The 17332-nt window shown below is 51.1% G+C and overlaps 1 protein-coding gene across 7 annotated transcripts in view; it reads left to right on the top strand.

The window, feature by feature from the left end:
* CYFIP2 (cytoplasmic FMR1 interacting protein 2) overlaps positions 1–17332 on the top strand; it is a 55565-nt gene that overhangs the window by 2476 nt on the left and 35757 nt on the right. For 2 of the 7 annotated variants that reach the window (XM_054841623.1, XM_054841618.1), the window contains exons 2-10: positions 4612–4752; positions 6816–6905; positions 6986–7063; positions 9900–10001; positions 11015–11196; positions 11526–11622; positions 12323–12451; positions 13823–13927; positions 16409–16500. In XM_054841623.1, coding sequence (XP_054697598.1) covers positions 4636–4752; positions 6816–6905; positions 6986–7063; positions 9900–10001; positions 11015–11196; positions 11526–11622; positions 12323–12451; positions 13823–13927; positions 16409–16500 — 992 coding nt within the window. In that variant the 5' untranslated portion in view covers positions 4612–4635. Of the gene's footprint in view, positions 1–3852; positions 3977–4611; positions 4753–6815; positions 6906–6985; positions 7064–9899; positions 10002–11014; positions 11197–11525; positions 11623–12322; positions 12452–13822; positions 13928–16408; positions 16501–17332 lie in introns of those variants that run through there. The other 5 variants (XM_054841622.1, XM_054841624.1, XM_054841619.1 and 2 more) reach the window with 4 other exon arrangements.

A 17332-nucleotide genomic window follows, 5' to 3' on the forward strand; every position in this document is an offset into this window, starting at 1 on the left:
TCAGTCTGCTGGGGTACTTGTCAGGCCAGGATGGTTCCTGACCACAGGTTAGATGCTATTTTGGAGTAAGAGTGAGAAGCATTATCACAGGGGCAAAACAAAATTAAGTGATTTTCCCAGGCTACCCAGAGACTAGGCATCAGAGCTGGAGAAGAATCCAGATTCTCAGGAGGTGACCAGAAGTTTGTCCTCCTTCTCCATATTGCCATCTCCCCAGCAAAAGCCATTTTGCTGCTCGTCTCACCCTAGGTTTGCAGGGTTTGGACTCTGTCTTACTGCCAATCTCCTGGGCAATTCCCATTTTTTCTTGCCTCCTTTCTTGCTCTTGGTAGCTACTGCAGCTCCGGTGTGAATGTCTGCCGTAGAAGCAGGAGAGCTGAAAAACCGAAACAGCCCGTGCCACTTCCCCAGAGCTCTCAGCTTGTGCAGCTTCGAAGCCAAGCGCACATGCATGCAACATATTCATTATGGCCCTGCTTTTAAAAGTCTTCCTTTGTTCCCCCAAGCTGCTCTAACAATACAGATGTCTTTGTTCCTTTCGCTGCAAAGAGGATGATATTGCACCAATACTTCTGGGCAAGCATTCCAGTGGGGAAGGTAGGACCTGCCTAGCAAGTTCAGACATCTGCGATGTCCATCCTTGCTCCTTCTCAAAGCCTTCCTACGCTGTCTGTTAAATCTGGTCCCCAGGATGCTGCCGCAATGGAGTCACCGTGTCGGGAACTCTTAATATCTGCTTTTGGGTGGTGCCCTGTGCATGGACCCCACGTGGCTGGCTCCCTGCAGCATCCAGAAGTCCCGGTGCCTCAGTGTGGTCATTTGGCTTTAGAAGGTGTAAGAGGTGGCCGGAGGGATTGCGATTGAGATGTGGGATGGGGAGAGGAAGTTTCTGCAAGCAGATGGGCAGAAAGTGTGAGCAACACTGCACTCGTTAGCACCAATGCTCATTAGCAGAAGAGGTAATCAGCCCAGTGGCTGCATCCCTCTCCGGTGTTTCACTGGGGTAGGGTTGGCTCCTGCCAGGCTCGTGTTCAGATTTGCCAAAACACGTAGGACCAGAGGGACTTCAGCCTCTCTGACCAGCAGCGTGATATGGTGAAGAAAGTAGTTTTGCGAGATGGCTCCCAGCAGCCAGTGTGGCTGCGTGTGAGTCCACGCAGGCAGGATACGCTTCCTGTGAGCGAGGGAAAGCCTTGACCTGCTGTGCATGTGTTACAGCAGCAAAAAAGCCCCGTTCCTGGGGAGGCTGCTGCGCTGCTCCCCGGGTGGCGTGGCCTCTAGCCCCACAGCCACGTGCGCCGTCGGAAAACCCCCAACATGGGCTGACTCCCATCTTCCCAGCACAGCCGTCCTGCCCTGAGGCCCAGGTGGTGGCTGGTGGTTAAGGCTTAATGAGGACTTTTTGATGAGCGTCCCCAAGGATCCCCATCTTCCCTGGGCTGGAGCCGCTTGGTCTCTGCCACGTTACTTAACAGCTGCCCCCCTCGTCGCTGGACTGAGGGGATGAAGCTGGATTTGCCGGGGCAGCCCCAGGATGTTTGTGTTAGAAACCTTTTTGCAGGAAGGTGAGGGTGGGCAGCGTGGGTCTGCGGCAGTGGGACTTCCCCTTTTGGCTCTTCCAGGCAGCCCCTGTGGTGGGGAGACACCACGCAGTGCCCCATGGACCGGGCCAAGGAATCGCTGATGCCTTCAGAGCCTTCCCCAACTTTGGTACCTAACCGCTAGATGCTTACAACTGGCAGCAGACCCCAACCAAGAGCAGGGTCCCCGACAGCCCTACAGCCACCCCAAGGAGCAGGCGAGGGGCCACGACACAGGCAGGTGGGGGATCGCTCGAGGCTGCTCCTCTGTGGATGATCTGGGGTGATGATCCAGGTCTGCCCGCCCTGGACCAGTAGCCCCTCCATCACGTGCTCTGGCTACGAGGTTGCCGCCTGTCGCAGTGTGCTATGGGCATGAGACCCAGGGGAAGTCCTGGCAGACCACGCTTTTCCCCATAGCCTCCGTTGGTTTCACTGTTGGGCTTAACAAAGCGTAGCGTGGAAACTGGGAGTCCCCAAAAAGAGTCATCTGTTAAACCCTCAAAGTCTGCGTGGTTTTTCCATCTGCATCTGGATTCTTACACTCTGCTCAGCTGTGGCAGAGCGCAGGGTGGCTGACAGCCGATTGCACCGCTCGCTCGCTATGGCTTGACACTTCTGTCCGTGTATTTCTACACGCTGCCTCTCTTCCTCTGAGCGCAAGATCTTTAGGGCAGGGACTGGCTTAGTCTGGCAGGTTGGAGCTCTGCCCGGCACAGCAGGACCCTGATGCCGTATTTGGGACTGCATCTCCTGGTATGGCCCAAACAGCGGCGATAATTTTGTCCCTTGAGTTGCTGAGCTCTCTGGGTGTCAGAGGGTTATTGGGGAAGCATCTTTGATCACAGCAAACTGCCAACACCTTGCACAAACGGCCTTAGAATTGGATTTACAGAAAAATGAGAAATGTGCCCATATAAACAACCACGGCCCTCAAAGCTATAAACCGGAAGGTATTTGTCTTCCCCAGCCTGAAGTGTGTACTGAAGCATGTGTGAGTACCGGGGGTGTTGTTCGGGGAACCCAGAGGAGAGTCTTGAGGCACTGGAGGATGGTGGTGGGGAGCGGTGGGCAGCGCAGGTCCACGGGGCCGGGCGAGTGGAGCCGGCAGCACGGGCTGCCTGCAGGCAGGGGGAAGCTGCTGCTGCTGCCTGCGGGTGTGCCAGGGCGTAATCTGGTTTTGACAGTTGCTACAATTTGTAACAGGAAACCATTTTAGCAAAGAGGGGTGAAGAAGGAAACAGAAATTTCAGCATGTAGGAAAGGGCTTGAGATTTTTTTTTTTTTTTTTTTCTCCAGGCACTTATTTCATGGTACTTCAGCTGCAGGTATAACCAAGTCTGTTTCTCAGCTGCCTGCTACCTTGGGAAGGCATTTGTGGAGGTGGAATGGGTTTTACCAGGCTCATACATATTCTTGCAGCCCATGCGTGCAGGCAGCAATGATAATAAAAGGCACAGCAGCAGGCTCATCCCTCTCGTCACCCCACACGAAGCCAGCCCAGGACTGCACACAGCGTGCATCCTCCTTGGCCATGGTCCTTGCTGCGTGCATGTGTGCCTACTTATGGATGTCCCAAAGCCATTGTCCTTCCATGCTCCCAGTGCTGGAAATTAAAAGCAAACTTATATTCTTAGAAACAATGACTCAATTTAAAAAAAAAAAGAACCTAAGGGATTTGTAGCAGGTAATCGGCTGAATATGAGCGCCTACGGAGCTGCTGTTGCGACCAGCGGAACGGGTGTGATGGTACGCAAGGAGGGAGGTTACATTGCTGTTTTATCTGGCGCTTGTGCAGACACTGCTGGAGCCCTGTGCCCTGCTACGGTGTCTGCACGTCAGCAAAAAAGTTGCAGAATTGGATCAAGCTTAGAGAAAAGCCAAAGAGATGATTAAAGGATTGGGAAATACGCTCTGTGACAAGGCAGGCAAAGAGCTCAGTCCGCTTGCCTGAGCCAAAGAGAAGGTTGCAAGGTGTTTTATTGAAACATGTGAGTATCTTGATGGGAACTTTAACAATAGAGAGTTCTACTGTCTTGCAGATTAGAGCGATAAAACGCGATGGCTCACATTTGAAACTAGACAGGCTCTGAGGGGGGAAAAAAGCACAGGGGGGGACGATTTGCTCATCAAATGACATGTCAATATTTTAAGTGAGCTCTCTCTCTGCAAATATTTAAATGCAACGGGGTGTTTTTCTAGGAGACAGAAGCTGTGGGTTGGCCACAGCTATTGCACATGGATTAGGTATTAACCAGGGAAGCCCTGTAGCCATGATTATACAAGCACTCATCCTGGGTGACAGCAGCCGTCCCTCCATGCTTGTGCTCTTACACCAAATGCGAATGGCAAAGGAGGTGAGGGACGTAGAGGTTAGTCCTGAGGTTCCCATTAGGGTACGTGCCAGTGAGCTTTCAGAAACGTTTCTCTTTGATTTTTATTTCGTGTGCGACTGGCACCGTTGGCAGCTCCGCGGCAGGAGCAGCAACTTCTTTTTGTGCTGCTTGCAGTGCCACAGCCTGCCTGCGCAGCACTCGATCCTTTCCGGTTCACCTTTGAGAAAGCAATTTGTTGTTTACAGTTTCCAGTGCTGGTCATGTGTGTGAGAAGGAGAGTATGTGAGTGTCAGCATCAGTCATACTTTTCTAATAGCGCTGTTTCGAGAGATATTTTTGATAGCGCCGCTTTGCATTTCAGAGCACATGCTTTCACTTGGGGCTGCTAAAGCTGCACTGCAGCACCCAGTTGTTCTCTGTCTTAAGCAGTTTTGCGTAGAGTTAAGCAGAGAAGGGCATGGGTGGGTAGTTGTATTCCTCTCATTCTGTGTTCCTACTCTGCTGCTGAATCACGGAAGGAGAGATGACATAGAGATCGTAGAGATGTAGGTTAAATACACAAGAAAAGGAAGACGAGATAAACTGGGATCAGGTGTCCTGCAGTGCCAAGTCGTGATTCCAGTTTTGTCCTTTGGTGCTTTCCGACTCAGTCTTCTGGCTGCTGTCTATCACCTTCTCTTTTCCTTTGGATTTAGCGTGGAAACTGAACATCCAGAACCATGACCACTCACGTCACGCTAGAGGATGCCTTGTCCAACGTGGACTTACTGGAGGAGCTGCCTCTTCCAGACCAGCAGCCATGCATCGAACCGCCTCCATCCTCCATCATGTACCAGGTACCTTCAGCTCCCGGAGGCAGTGGGGCAGGGAGGGTTGTTCCAGTAGCTCATGCAAAGCACGGGGGCACATGGTGCTGTGAGAAATAGCTGAAAACATCCTGGGTTCACCATGTTTAAGGAAACATTCAGAACAGATCTAGCCACAAATCTGTTCCCAAAGGCTTTAAAAGGAAAGCACCAGAGATTGGTGAAAGGGATCTTTAAAGCTGACCAAGACATAGGGAAGTTAAAAAATGAGGATCAGAGTGCATGAACGGGTAAGAAGCTGGAGATAAGATTTGTGATAACAGCAGAAAGTTCTTAGCGACCTTTTATTATGCACGTATTTCTATGCTTCCTTTTTATGGTAGTGCATGCATCTAAGTGGGTCAAAATCAAAGTTCTGCCTGACTTTGTGTGGCCTGTGCTGCTCGCACAGCTGGAGCTGCTGGTCTGGGGAGCTGATGGCATGCAGGGGAGGGCGGTCGCTACAATCGCTTCCCTGCCTTGAACAACCACAGATTTAGCTGCAGCTGCACTGACCAAGCAAAGCTTGGCATAAGCCCAGGGCAAGGCTCAAACTCCTGCTTTTGGATTCGCAGCGGGATGCCTCGGCTGCTTGGCCACCACACCACACCCTGCCCTATAGCACACACCCAGGGTTAAATATAATATGGGGTTACTTTCTCCATCCTGCCACTCCTGAATTCATGAGTTGCCCATGGCAGTGTATAAATACACCCGCACAGTGATTGCCGTGCCATGTATGCAGGAGTCTGAAATTACAGTATCTCTTTCAGCAGGTCAGGCTGCGGGCTCGTTCAGTAGCATTAGTATCTATACGGGTTATCAGAACCAAAGGCAGTTCTGGGCTGTTCAAATTTCAGCTCACTCTGGAAAATCTTCAAATCATTTTTGTTTATCTATTCTTTAAGTCATTTTTACTCTTTGCTAGCTTGCATCCTGTGAGGGGCTCGGGGTCCAGCCGTACGGCACAGCCTCCTTTCGGGGCCACCAATGTGTGCACACTGTTGGGGCTAAAAAAAACCTCTTCTAAACTGGATCTAGAGATATTAGCCAAGCCTGTTTCCTCACCATACTTGGTTTGTATGTAGCCCTCTCCCCTCTAGCCAGAAGTGCATATGCAGCCTCAGCTTTTCCTGTCACATACGATGTCCTGGAGGCACTAAGAAGAGTAGCCCTGCGGCCACGGGTCTGTGCTCCCGGCTTTCCTACTCAGGAAGTCAGTTATTGAGGTGAACACAGTCGCTGCAATGCTAATGTCATTGCAAGGAGCTGCTCTGGGCGCCTGGGAGTTCTGTAGGCTCTGCCCTCCAACAGATACCATCAGCCAGCCTTCGCGGAGGAAATTACCCGAGCGCAGAGCGTGTGAAGGGGCACTCGGCGCAGAGAGGCTGAGGAGCTGCTTTTTCATCCCCTGCCCTGCGCTTTCTTGCTCCCCTGTCCCAACCCAAAGCAGTAGCTCAACTTCCAAAACAACAGTTCATCCCAAAGCATCTGCTTGCAAGAGCAACACTAGCGCTCATAATAGCATCTGGATGAGTGCTGATTTCATATTTATGTTTTCCAGATATCTCGTTCCCTGCCCTTTCTGTGTGTTTATTCTGTGCAATTCCTGCTGACAGGATGTGGTCTTCCCCTAGAAGCCAGGGCACAAATAGAAATTAATGAGGCTGCATCTGTCTTTGAGTTACCAAGCTAAAACCCTTAGAATAATTGCTCTAGGTTTGCTCTCTGGTGCGGCTGCAATTCCCTGTAACTGATCCCCACCTGGTTTGGCTTGATTTTACAAGCATTTGTCAGTCTCGATTGCCATATTTTTACACATATAGCTTGCACAATTTTCTCTCATGAAAATGTGTGATTCAGAAGCATTTCAGGCTGCATATATGAATCTACTCAGACTTAGAGGTGCAGCACCTCAAACTGTTCATAAGCTGCTCCCATGCCCCAGGAAACCTACTGTTTCTGCTTTTTGCCAATGCATCCCATGCTGGACTGTATCGGGTGAGCAAACAACTACCTGTATTTTAATCCCCATCTCTCCATTTCACCTATAGGCTAATTTTGACACAAACTTTGAAGACAGAAATGCCTTTGTGACCGGCATTGCCAGGTACATCGAGCAGGCGACGGTGCACTCCAGCATGGTGAGTCCCCCGGGCACTGCCCCAGCGATGCTGAGCCTTGGGCGCATGCCCTGCCCCAGCAACACCTCTCTGTCTTTCAGAATGAAATGCTGGAAGAAGGCCACGAGTACGCCGTGATGCTTTACACGTGGAGGAGCTGCTCACGAGCCATCCCCCAGGTACTCGAGCTCTTCCCAGGCAGGGATGTTCCCAGAGCACCTAGTTAGTTTTGTCTTCAGTGTGGGTTAGTTTGGACTGGAGACAGAAGAACAAAAATCAGAGAAGACTGAAGTAGATAGAAAGGCTGAAAAGAGAGACCACTGACTCTTCAAATTGCCCTCTCCCCACCAAAGTCTGAAGCACTGATCTTAGCAGCTGTAGCCATTTCAGAAGCAGATCTATACTGCTGCCCTAGCAAAGGGCATCTGCTCTGCGCTCTCATGTATATGAAAGCTCCATCCCTGACATCTCCTAGCAGTGTCTCTCAGCTCAGTCACACTCCCCACAAGCCGACTGCCTTATATACATTTCCTGGTTTCACGAGCCTCTCCCTTGCTCCACAGAGCAGTCACACCCAAAGTTATTTCATCCCCGCAGGACCAGCTTGTTTGTCCTACACCTGCTAACAGGGCTCGGCCGAGCACAGCTCTGGTCCAGCATGGCACTTGGGACAGTGCTGTGTTTTGTCACTTGGGTCTTTATCCACTTCTCTGTCTGGAGAATGGGTAGCCTCTGCTTTAATTAAAGCAGTGTGGTTATTTCCTTCCCCGTGCACCACTTGAATATTTTTCTCTCTCATGTTGCGGGGAGATGGAGTCTGCTTCAGGCAAAGGCAGTTAGGTTTTGGAAGTTGAAAGTGAAATCATCAGATGTGGTTTATATCACACTTTCCTAATAGCATTGCATGGTATCATACCATTACATGGTATCAGGAACGTCAGCTTCAGTTAAAAATTGCCCCAGTACCAAATGGGACTCTTGCGCTGTGTGAAGAAGGGAACCCAGGCAGCCTGGGATGAAAACAGCGGGTCCTCTCGAGATGTGGGAGGCTCAGGCTCTCCCTGACTTGCACAGTGCAGATTAGGCAGCTGGGACAGGTTTCAGCATCCCAGACTGCTGCCCAGACTTTGAGGTGTGCTCTCTGCTCCCACGGGAGCCCCAGAATTCTAGGTGTTGTGCGAGGATGCATGAAGGAGCACTTTGATACTCCAGAAACATTTCCCCAAATTCCCTTTTTTTTGCTGCTGATATACCTGAAGGTCCTGATCTACCCCCACATTTAATCATTCTCCTCTACTGTTAGTTCTGCTTCAACTGTTTTCTAATCCTTCTCTCTCCGACCTGAATTTCGGTGGCTTCATCCTCCAAACACCTACAGACATGAGTAAGGTTGCCCACGTGGCCCACTGATCGTGATTCAGACTCCAGCTCAGAGCTTGTCTTCTGCAATGTGAACGCATGCTGGATCACTGCAGAAACACTGATGACAATGCGTTGGGGCGGGTGCAGTGCACTTCCATTAACCCTACGGATAAAAGGGTTTGCAGCGCTTCTGTGGAGCCAGGAAAAAATATTTCCACATGGTTGACAATGCCCGTGTTTGTAATTCCCCAGGAAAGGTCAAACCTCAGTTCCCCTCGGGTCATGCTCTGCTGATGGTCTCATGAGACCCAGCCATGGAGCTTTCTGCCGCTGATTGGCTATTTGCTTATCTCCCATTTATATTTGATGCTGTGCTGCTATTGCCTCTCCTGGCTACGCTAACAGAAGGCAGGCTGTGGCTGAGCTGATGGCAAGACAGTGCTACAGATAATCTGCTTTGGCGTTTCAATGTCCTCGCATCCCAGTCGCCCCCGCGACATTTGTGCGTCTCCGAGCACAGCTTGCGGGGTCTCTGCCCCGTCCTCCCCCCCGGGGCTGCAGGCAGTGCTGCGTGTGACGGAGCAGGAGACGACACCATGGCAGAGGGTTCATTTACAGATCCACCCGATTTGATCTTGCAATGACCCCTGTGCTTTGCCATGGCGCACTTGGCCGCGGCCGGGGGGGGTCCTATTCGCAGCCCCCCAGCCTGGCTGCTCAGTCGCGTACACCTCCCTGTGCTACATCAGAGACCGTGAGTTTACAGGTGAAGAACAGAGCCTGCACCTAAATGTGCACCACTCCTCCCTCCCGCCAGCTGCATCCTCATGGCCATCACTGTTGCCTGACTGCAGTATGAAACACCAGGGCAGGGACATTAGATTCCCCAGTACAGAGAGGGCAAAGCTACTTTTGCACCTTCCCACATGTAAAGCTGGCCGATTTGTCCTCTCGTGCCCTGTGGATCAGCTGCTGGGCTACTAAATTTGCACCAGAGCTGTCAGCCCCATCACAGCCTTCTGTCAGCAATGACTGGAAACAAAAGCAGAGGAGGAAAGCAGGATGCATTGCCTTGGGCAGCTGGGGTTTTCCCTAAAAGTTTGGTGATGACTGCAAGTAACTGTCTGGAAATGAGATGGATGGCAGCTGAATAAGTCCTTGAATTTAGCTTTCTAGGATTCCAGTGAAGGTGACTCACTTAATTGCTGCTAGCCACATACAAGCCCAGTGATTTTTAATAGGTTGGCAACAGAGCCAAAATTATCCCAGCGAAGCTATAGCAGAGCCGAAGTCTGGTGCCTTGTGTGTCCATGGGACTTTGCAACACAAAGTCTCAGATAACTTTATGATATAACATTGCCACATCCAGAGTCCTTATCACATGTGTTCTACTCCCGACAAAGGCGTTAGAACATTTTTATTTCTCAGAGTCAGGGTTGTGCCTGCTTATCATGCATGGAGAGAACTTCACATCCGAGAAACAGCCCCTTCTGCTGTCACTATTGCCTTGAGAACAAGCTCCCTCTCGGGTCCCTCTGTTGTCCTCAGATGGGGACAGGATTCACTGTGAAACAACCAGAAGATAGTGGCCGTTGCAGTCCACAGCTCTGTTAGAAACTGATGCTACAAGGATGATTCGTCTTTGCAATGCAGGTGAAATGTAACGAACAGCCAAACCGGGTGGAGATTTATGAGAAGACGGTGGAAGTCCTGGAGCCAGAAGTCACCAAGCTTATGAAGTTCATGTATTTTCAGGTAAGTGGTCAAGGAAGGAGGCAAAAATAATTTATGACTTCATTGTTAACTTATCCTAAGCAGGGCTGTGCTGTCCTTGCCTGCCTGGACAGCCTGGAGAACCCCGAGCCCCCCGACAGGTCTCTTCCTTGCAGCTGCCAGCAGATACCTGAGACCTGTCCAAAGCAAAATCTGTGCCATGTGTCTTGTTGAGCCCCAAAAATCTTGTACACAGGTTGGGAATGAGCACACCTCAGCCCCAAAGTTCATGGAGGACCAGGGCCCCCATTACGTGGAGCTAATGGGTGCCACAGGCTCCTGTTTCTCTGGAGCGTTGGCTGGTGGATGTAAAGAGCTGTTTCTCCACCAGCACCAGCACAGCTCGCTCTCCTGCTCTCCCCTCCGAAGCAAAGCCAGGAAGAGCTGAGGACTGGTGGAGCAGCTGGTGCCTGGGCTGGGATGCAGCCATGCTGCTGGACACCCGCCTGCTCTGCCAGCAGGAACAGGGATGTGCTCACACAGCACCCTAAACTCTGGGGTCAGCTGGCAAAAAGCATCAGAGATTAAATTTAGCAGTTGCTACTCTTGAGGCACTTCAGAAAATGATATGGTTAGATCCCGACAGAGCAATGACCACGTGGCAAACACAGAGCTGCTGTGGGCTCCAGGGACCTCTCCCCATCTCCGCTTGCGTTTATAACTGGCTGCAGCTGGGCTTCACTGGTGTGTTTAGGTTTTATGTCCTATGAGGTCTTTATGCCCCACCTAAAAAACTGAAGCCTGATTTTACGGAACACGCCGCACTCGGTGCAGACGCAAATAGAGGGTTCGAGCCCCCCTCCTCCCCTCCAGCTCTGAGGACGTTTGTCTGCACTGGTTTGTAACACTGCTTCGTTTCATGGCGACAGCATTTCCCCAGCAGAAAAACGCTGTTGTTGAAGGAAGGAGGCGGTGGGTGGGTGGAGGAGGGTCCCATCAGTGGCACGGTGACCGCACACGAGCTGCTGGGATGACCCTGTCCCTCTGCCTTCCAGCGTAAAGCTATTGAGCGGTTCTGCAGCGAGGTGAAGCGCCTGTGCCACGCTGAGCGGAGGAAGGACTTCGTCTCTGAGGCCTATCTCCTCACGCTGGGCAAGTTCATTAACATGTTTGCAGTCCTGGATGAGCTGAAGAACATGAAGTGCAGCGTCAAAAATGACCACTCCGCCTACAAAAGGTGAGGGGGCCAAAGCAGCAGCAGCGGGGACGGAACTGTGCCTGGTCTGCAAGGGAGCGCCTGGTCTGCCCAGCAGTGAGGGCAGGTGGACATCAGGAGGCTGGAGGGTGGGTTTCTGCGCTGTTGCAGGCTCTCTTTGTGAGCTTAGGCAAATCTCTGAGCCTCACTGTGTTTCGGTTCCCTCTTGGTAAAATGAGGAAAGAGCAGAGCTGTTCTGCAGGGGGGCTCCGAGGCTGCTGCATTGCAGCTGCAGGTGAAACGGGGAGGATGGGTGGTGAGTCTCACGTTGGGTGAGTGGTCCTTGATGATGTTGGATTTCTCCCTTCCAGAGCTGCCCAGTTTCTGCGGAAGATGGCAGACCCCCAGTCCATCCAGGAGTCCCAGAACCTCTCCATGTTCCTGGCAAACCACAACCGCATCACACAGGCAGGTCCCTTTCCTCTGCACCAGTTAACCTTTCTGTGGGCAGAGAGAGGCGATGATCTCGCCAGGGCTGGGAGTGCTTCAGACTGGACTGTGGCAATAGCTGCCTTGTTTGTTGGGTCATTGCCACTGACTCACATGATTTTTGGGTCAGGCTGTACAGTTCGAGCAATATCTCCTTCTCATGGGTCATCCTGGGTGGCTTTGAAGGTCTCTTTATGTCAAGACAAGGATGAAAGTCAAAAAGATGCAAGAGCTCTCAGGAGGGATTTCTGCCACAAACTTCCCGTTTTCCCCAGTAAATCCATCCAGTCCATCTCTGCGACTGCATGGGGACTGCAGATCAGACCCGGGATCCTCCAGACTCCAGAATCTCTGTGGCTTTGGCTCATTAGGTAAAATATTGCACAGAGACAGGAGAGAGTCAGAAAGTTTGTTTCTGAGGCATCTTTCTTTACATCTCACTGTCTGACGTTTGACTGTTGTGATCAGTCCGAAGGGGAGAGCTGTCCTGCAGGTGGAAGGTTGTTCTTTACAGGTGGTGCCATGAGGTCAATCTTCTGCCTGTAACTTAATAAAAGCACACAGATGAGGTCTGAAGAAACCTCCTATCTTTCTACTGTTAATCCTTCAAATACATTTCTCCCCTGGTTCCTTCTGTCCTCTGTCCACGTGGATAATGTGGTCCCTGTTGATGTTTCAGTGTCTGCACCAACAACTAGAGGTTATCCCTGGCTATGAGGAATTGCTGGCTGATATTGTCAACATCTGTGTGGACTACTATGAAAACAAGATGTATCTTACTCCCAGTGAGAAACACATGCTTTTAAAGGTGAGATTTGGCGGTGCTTGCGTAGTTTCACCTTTTTTTTCAGCAAAATGAAATTCCCTCCTGGGACAATGTTTCTCTTAGTTTTCTTTATTTTTTCCTCCTTTGGGTTTCCATGCATCCCTTCTCTGCAGGACCAGCACACTCTGGACAGGGGTTGCTATGAGATGGGACAGCTCTCCATGTGCGGCAGCAATGCTGCCTTCCTCCTTTCCTGTTTCCCTTCTGATCCCTGGTACTTTGTGTCTTCTGCTGCAATACCTCGATCCTCCCATTTTCTCCTCTTTCACCTCTTCTTTGTAGCTGAACAGACTAGATGTGGCTGTGGGTCTGAGATGTCCCATCCCAGTGCTCTGAAGTGTCACCTCTGTTGGGCAGTGCCGTGAGCTGCCTCTGTTCCTGCCGTAACTTGGACCTTCTCCCATCATTTCTCTGCTGTCCTTTCTGGCCTTCTCCCATATTCCCATATAAACATCTTCCTTCCTCTCTCCATTTCCTCTGCTCTTCCCCATCTCCATCTCTATCTTTTCCCCCAGTCCTTCCCAAGGTTGCCAGCAGCTCTGCCTGCCTGGGACTAAGCACATGCATGGTGGTGGTCTCCAGCTGGTGGACAAGAGCACTGGTGGGTGTCCAGCACTCTCCAGAGCTTAGAAGGGGTTTTCTGTTGTGCATGGATGTACGAGATCATGGGCTTGACCTGGGTAACTGTATAGGACATGCCAAAATCACCACCAGTTTTGCAACCTGAGTTTTCTTCTTGATGCCCATTCCCAGCAATAATTCCCTGCTAGCAGATCCTTCCAGGTTTGGTTTTCTGACTCTAAAGAGCCCTCAAGATGAACATGCCAAAGTATCTGCTTGTTTTGTACATTTGTCCTTACTGTCAGTCAGTTATTACAGTGATTGCAGTCACTGTTACCATAAGAACTTCATTACCACGCTATGAGTCAGCTAAGGTTCTTTGAAGGATAATGTGGGTAGTTTGAATATCTGTAATGATTTGTACTGAATTAAAGGGGAAAAAAATCAATCCAGGAGAATATTTTAAATGTTTTCAATTCTTCTCCAGGAGTAAATGTTCACCTTTGGGTGGAGAAGACTTTTGGGTTGTTGTTATGTGGGAGAGAGGAGGAACAAATTACCAGAGTAAGCGTCATGTGTTTTTGCTCAGAAAACAGAAGCAATCCATCACGTGTGTTCTGACTGCCACATACGTGCTTGCAGATGTGTGTGCGTTTTATAGAGTCTTCTCATGACTGTCAGGTGATACAGGAGCCTGAAATGGTCTTTCGTTATGCTAAGTGATGGAGAACTGTCTTTGACTTGTGCTGCTGGCTTCACCCTAATGAATCCTAGCCTTTCTGTCTTCTCCAGGTGATGGGGTTTGGCCTATATCTCATGGATGGGAATGTCAGCAACATTTACAAGTTGGATGCCAAGAAGAGAATCAACCTTAGCAAAATAGACAAATTCTTCAAGGTCAGTGACCTGTCTGTGTGAGGCTGGAGTTTACTGCAGACCAATGAATTAGCGACCTGTACCATTGCACGTGCTGCCAGCAAAAAACAAACTGCAGGAATCATTTACAGGTCCAAAAACCCAAAAGGTCAAGCAATTATCTAGGTCGAAGGATGAGGAATGGTCTTGCTGTGAACATGCATGGGCACAGAGCTGCAGCATGGGTGAGATGAGCGATGCCAGCCCTCGGTACCAGCAAGGCCGTGGATGTGTGAGTGGTGCCTGGGACTGGCTCTGCTCCCGTGCTGCTGGAACCAGGGAGCTGGTGGGAGCCGGTGGGGGCCGAGGGCCCTGCATGCCCCTGCTGGGCAGCCGGCTGCCGCTGTGGCTCTGCCTGCTTCCTGCTGGGGGTGAAGGATGGGGACGGCACGTGGGATATGTGTTTTGTGACAAGGAAAGGGTGTGCCAGGCTCGCATCGCTTCTATCTCTTTGCACATTTCTGAGGCAGGTTTGAGTCTCGTGAGGAGCACCGTCATTTCAGGCCACCGGCAAACCTGGCTGGTTTGCTGAGGTCTGTGGGGGTGATGGTTGCCCTCTCCTTTCCCTTCTAAGGGACAGAGGACGCAGCTGGCCAGTCAACATGTGATCTGGCAGTCTTATTTCGTGTACAAACTGTGCTCTTTGTAGGACAGAAAAAGCTCCTTGGGGAGCTTGTATCAGCTGGAACTTGGAAGTGCTCAGCAAGTTCCTTGAAGAACTGGTGCTTTGATGAACTGTTTCTGTCTTATTTGAGATCTGGGTTTTGGGGAAAGGCCCGCGAGAACTGGATGCTCCCAGTGACAGGGTGGGAAGCAGCCGTGCAGCCTCCCTCTGCCCATGCACACGTGCAGCTCAGTCCAGCCCTGGGCTGGTCCACAGCTGGAGGCCAGGCTGCATTGCCCTGGGGCCACTCAGCACGAGAAAGGTTTGGGATAACCCTGTTGCTTCCCCCCAAAATCTGGTGTGTGGACCTATTTACCCCAATTTGCATCATCTCCTGGAGACAGCTCTGGGAGCAGGGCTCTAATTCCCATGCAGGGAACTACGGACAGATGCTCTCACCTCATGGATGGGGTGATAATGAGGGGGTTGAATACCCTCCTCACTGGGGAGACTGCTGAGGACTGCAAAGGTGATTTATCACACCATCCCTCAGAGTCCTCAGAGTTTTCCCTGGCTTTGCTAATTCAACTGAATCTCAGTTTAAATCAAGCCCTCAGTATAACCTGTGGAGTTTGGTCATCTTGGTGCATTCAAACAGATTTGCTGTTCATTGCAAAGTGCTGTGGGCCATCAGAGAATCAGGTAAAATATCTTCCATTGCATGGAATAACTTTCCCTTTCCAGCTTTTATTCCATTTGCACTTCTCCCAGATCTGCTGTGGTCTCACCTAATCAGTTAAGTACTGCTCCAGACTCTCAGATCTCAATAAGAAAAGGCCAGCTACTCCTATACTACATCTGCTTATTGCCTTCTGATTAAATTTCTAGTGGATAGACCAGGAACTTGAGTAGTGAAAATGAACTACCCCTTCATTTAAACCTGTTACAAAAGTGCCACTGAGAATCCCTGATGACAGCATTGCACATCCGCCGTACGAGCCAGCCTGAGGAGACACGCATGTGGTAATAGGACAGGGAATTTGCCACCATCTTGCCTGAATTTTGGGGCAAGGCTTTTGTAGCTGGGCGAACTTGAAGCTTCATATTTTATTGAAGAGGTGTCAATAGCTCCTGGTTGAATTTTTTTTGCACCTGAAAGCTTAGTGAAGCAGGGACCTGTCTGAGCTTGAGGTACGTTCAGTCCACTTTGAATTTATTTCCCATCTAAAACCTCCTGAGATGTAAAGGGCGAGCAAAGCCATGCTGTATTGCAGGCAGCCACTGCCTGTGTCTCTCTCTTCATGGAGAAGTTTTAAGACACATCACTAGCAGCCGCGGTGCCAAAGTACAATCTGAGTCCCTGGGGACAGATGCCACATCCCTGGCAGTCCAGGCAGCGAAGCAGCCTACGGGTCCCCTCTGAAGGGAGCTGCAGCAACTTGCTGCCAAAATAGCAACATGCTGGCTTTTGATCCCCCTGTTGTCTTGGAGGATTATGGTGGGGGCAATAAGCCCTGCTCAGGAATATGCTTCTCTCTTGCTGTTGTAAAAAGAGCCTTTCCTCTGGCCGGTGACAGCACTGAACCGTTCTGGCAATAACCAGCCTGGTATCGGCGAGTCCAGGGCTCCGGAGCACTCGCAGGGGGTGATTTTCCTCCCACAAAAAGCCTTGTGATCGCTTGTGGTCGCTTCCTAGGAGTGCAGTGACCCTGGGTCCAGGTTTGCACCTTGCTTTAAACAGCCTGACACTTTCTGTAGCTTCAGAGACACAGGATGCCGTTTCATAGTCCCTTGTGTTGCACTGGGGCCACGGGCCCTCTCTCCGCCATGTTTCAACCATCTTTTGTTTTCTTTTCCAGCAGCTGCAGGTGGTTCCTTTATTCGGCGATATGCAGATAGAACTGGCCAGATACATTAAGACCAGTGCTCACTATGAGGAGAACAAATCCAAGTGAGTGCCTGCCATAATGTCTCTTGGCTTCTGTGTGTGTCCCGAAAGCCGTGGGAGCTGCAACTCTCCGGCGTGCGTGAGGTCTGTGCACGGGTACCTGCGTGTGTCCCTGTGAGGTGTGAGTCCCGGCGTGCCAGCTCTGTGTGCACGTGTGTACCTCCCCGTCCCCGCATGGGAAGATGTCCTCGCCAGCCCCCGACTGCGTGCCTGTGCAGCCAGCTCCGAACCGATGTGTAACCATACCGCTGTGTGCAGGCAGGGGAGCGGGCATGCCTGTACGTCTGCTCCTGCAGGCAAGGGCTGGGAGGGTGCTCGGTGGCCGGCAGCGAGGCAGGAGGAAGGAAAGGCGGCTGGCGTGCCGATCGGGGCAGTCGCTGAGTGCTTGCGAGGTGTGCGCGCCCGGAGGTGTGTGAGTGTGAGCAGCGTGTCCCTGCTCTGGAGAGATTTTAATCCACATTTTCCATCCCAGGGACAAAATCCTCCAGAGTGTGAACACAGCAGTGGATCTCTCTGCAGTAGCCAGGGCGTCTCCTCTAGCTCAGGCAGGTTTTGTGAAGAAGCAGCGGGAAGGAGGGTTGAACCGGGGGCTCAGATGCACTGGAAATGAATTAATATTGTGGGAGAAGGGCAGAAATGGAGTCTTTACCGGAGTGCTCAGGAGTGTAAAGCACTGTTTCCCAGCCTGGGTTCACAGGCAGTTTGCTGCTCCCATCAGATGAATTCGCAGGCGTTGTTTCAGATCACACCAGGCGCGTGCAAGGCCCCACTTGTGTTTGTAGCTTTGCATCGCGCTCGGTTATTGCTAGAAGGATCGGTGTTAGATTTGGATGTC

This window comes from Grus americana, chromosome 14 (genome assembly GCF_028858705.1).
Source record: "Grus americana isolate bGruAme1 chromosome 14, bGruAme1.mat, whole genome shotgun sequence".
NCBI lineage: Eukaryota > Metazoa > Chordata > Aves > Gruiformes > Gruidae > Grus > Grus americana.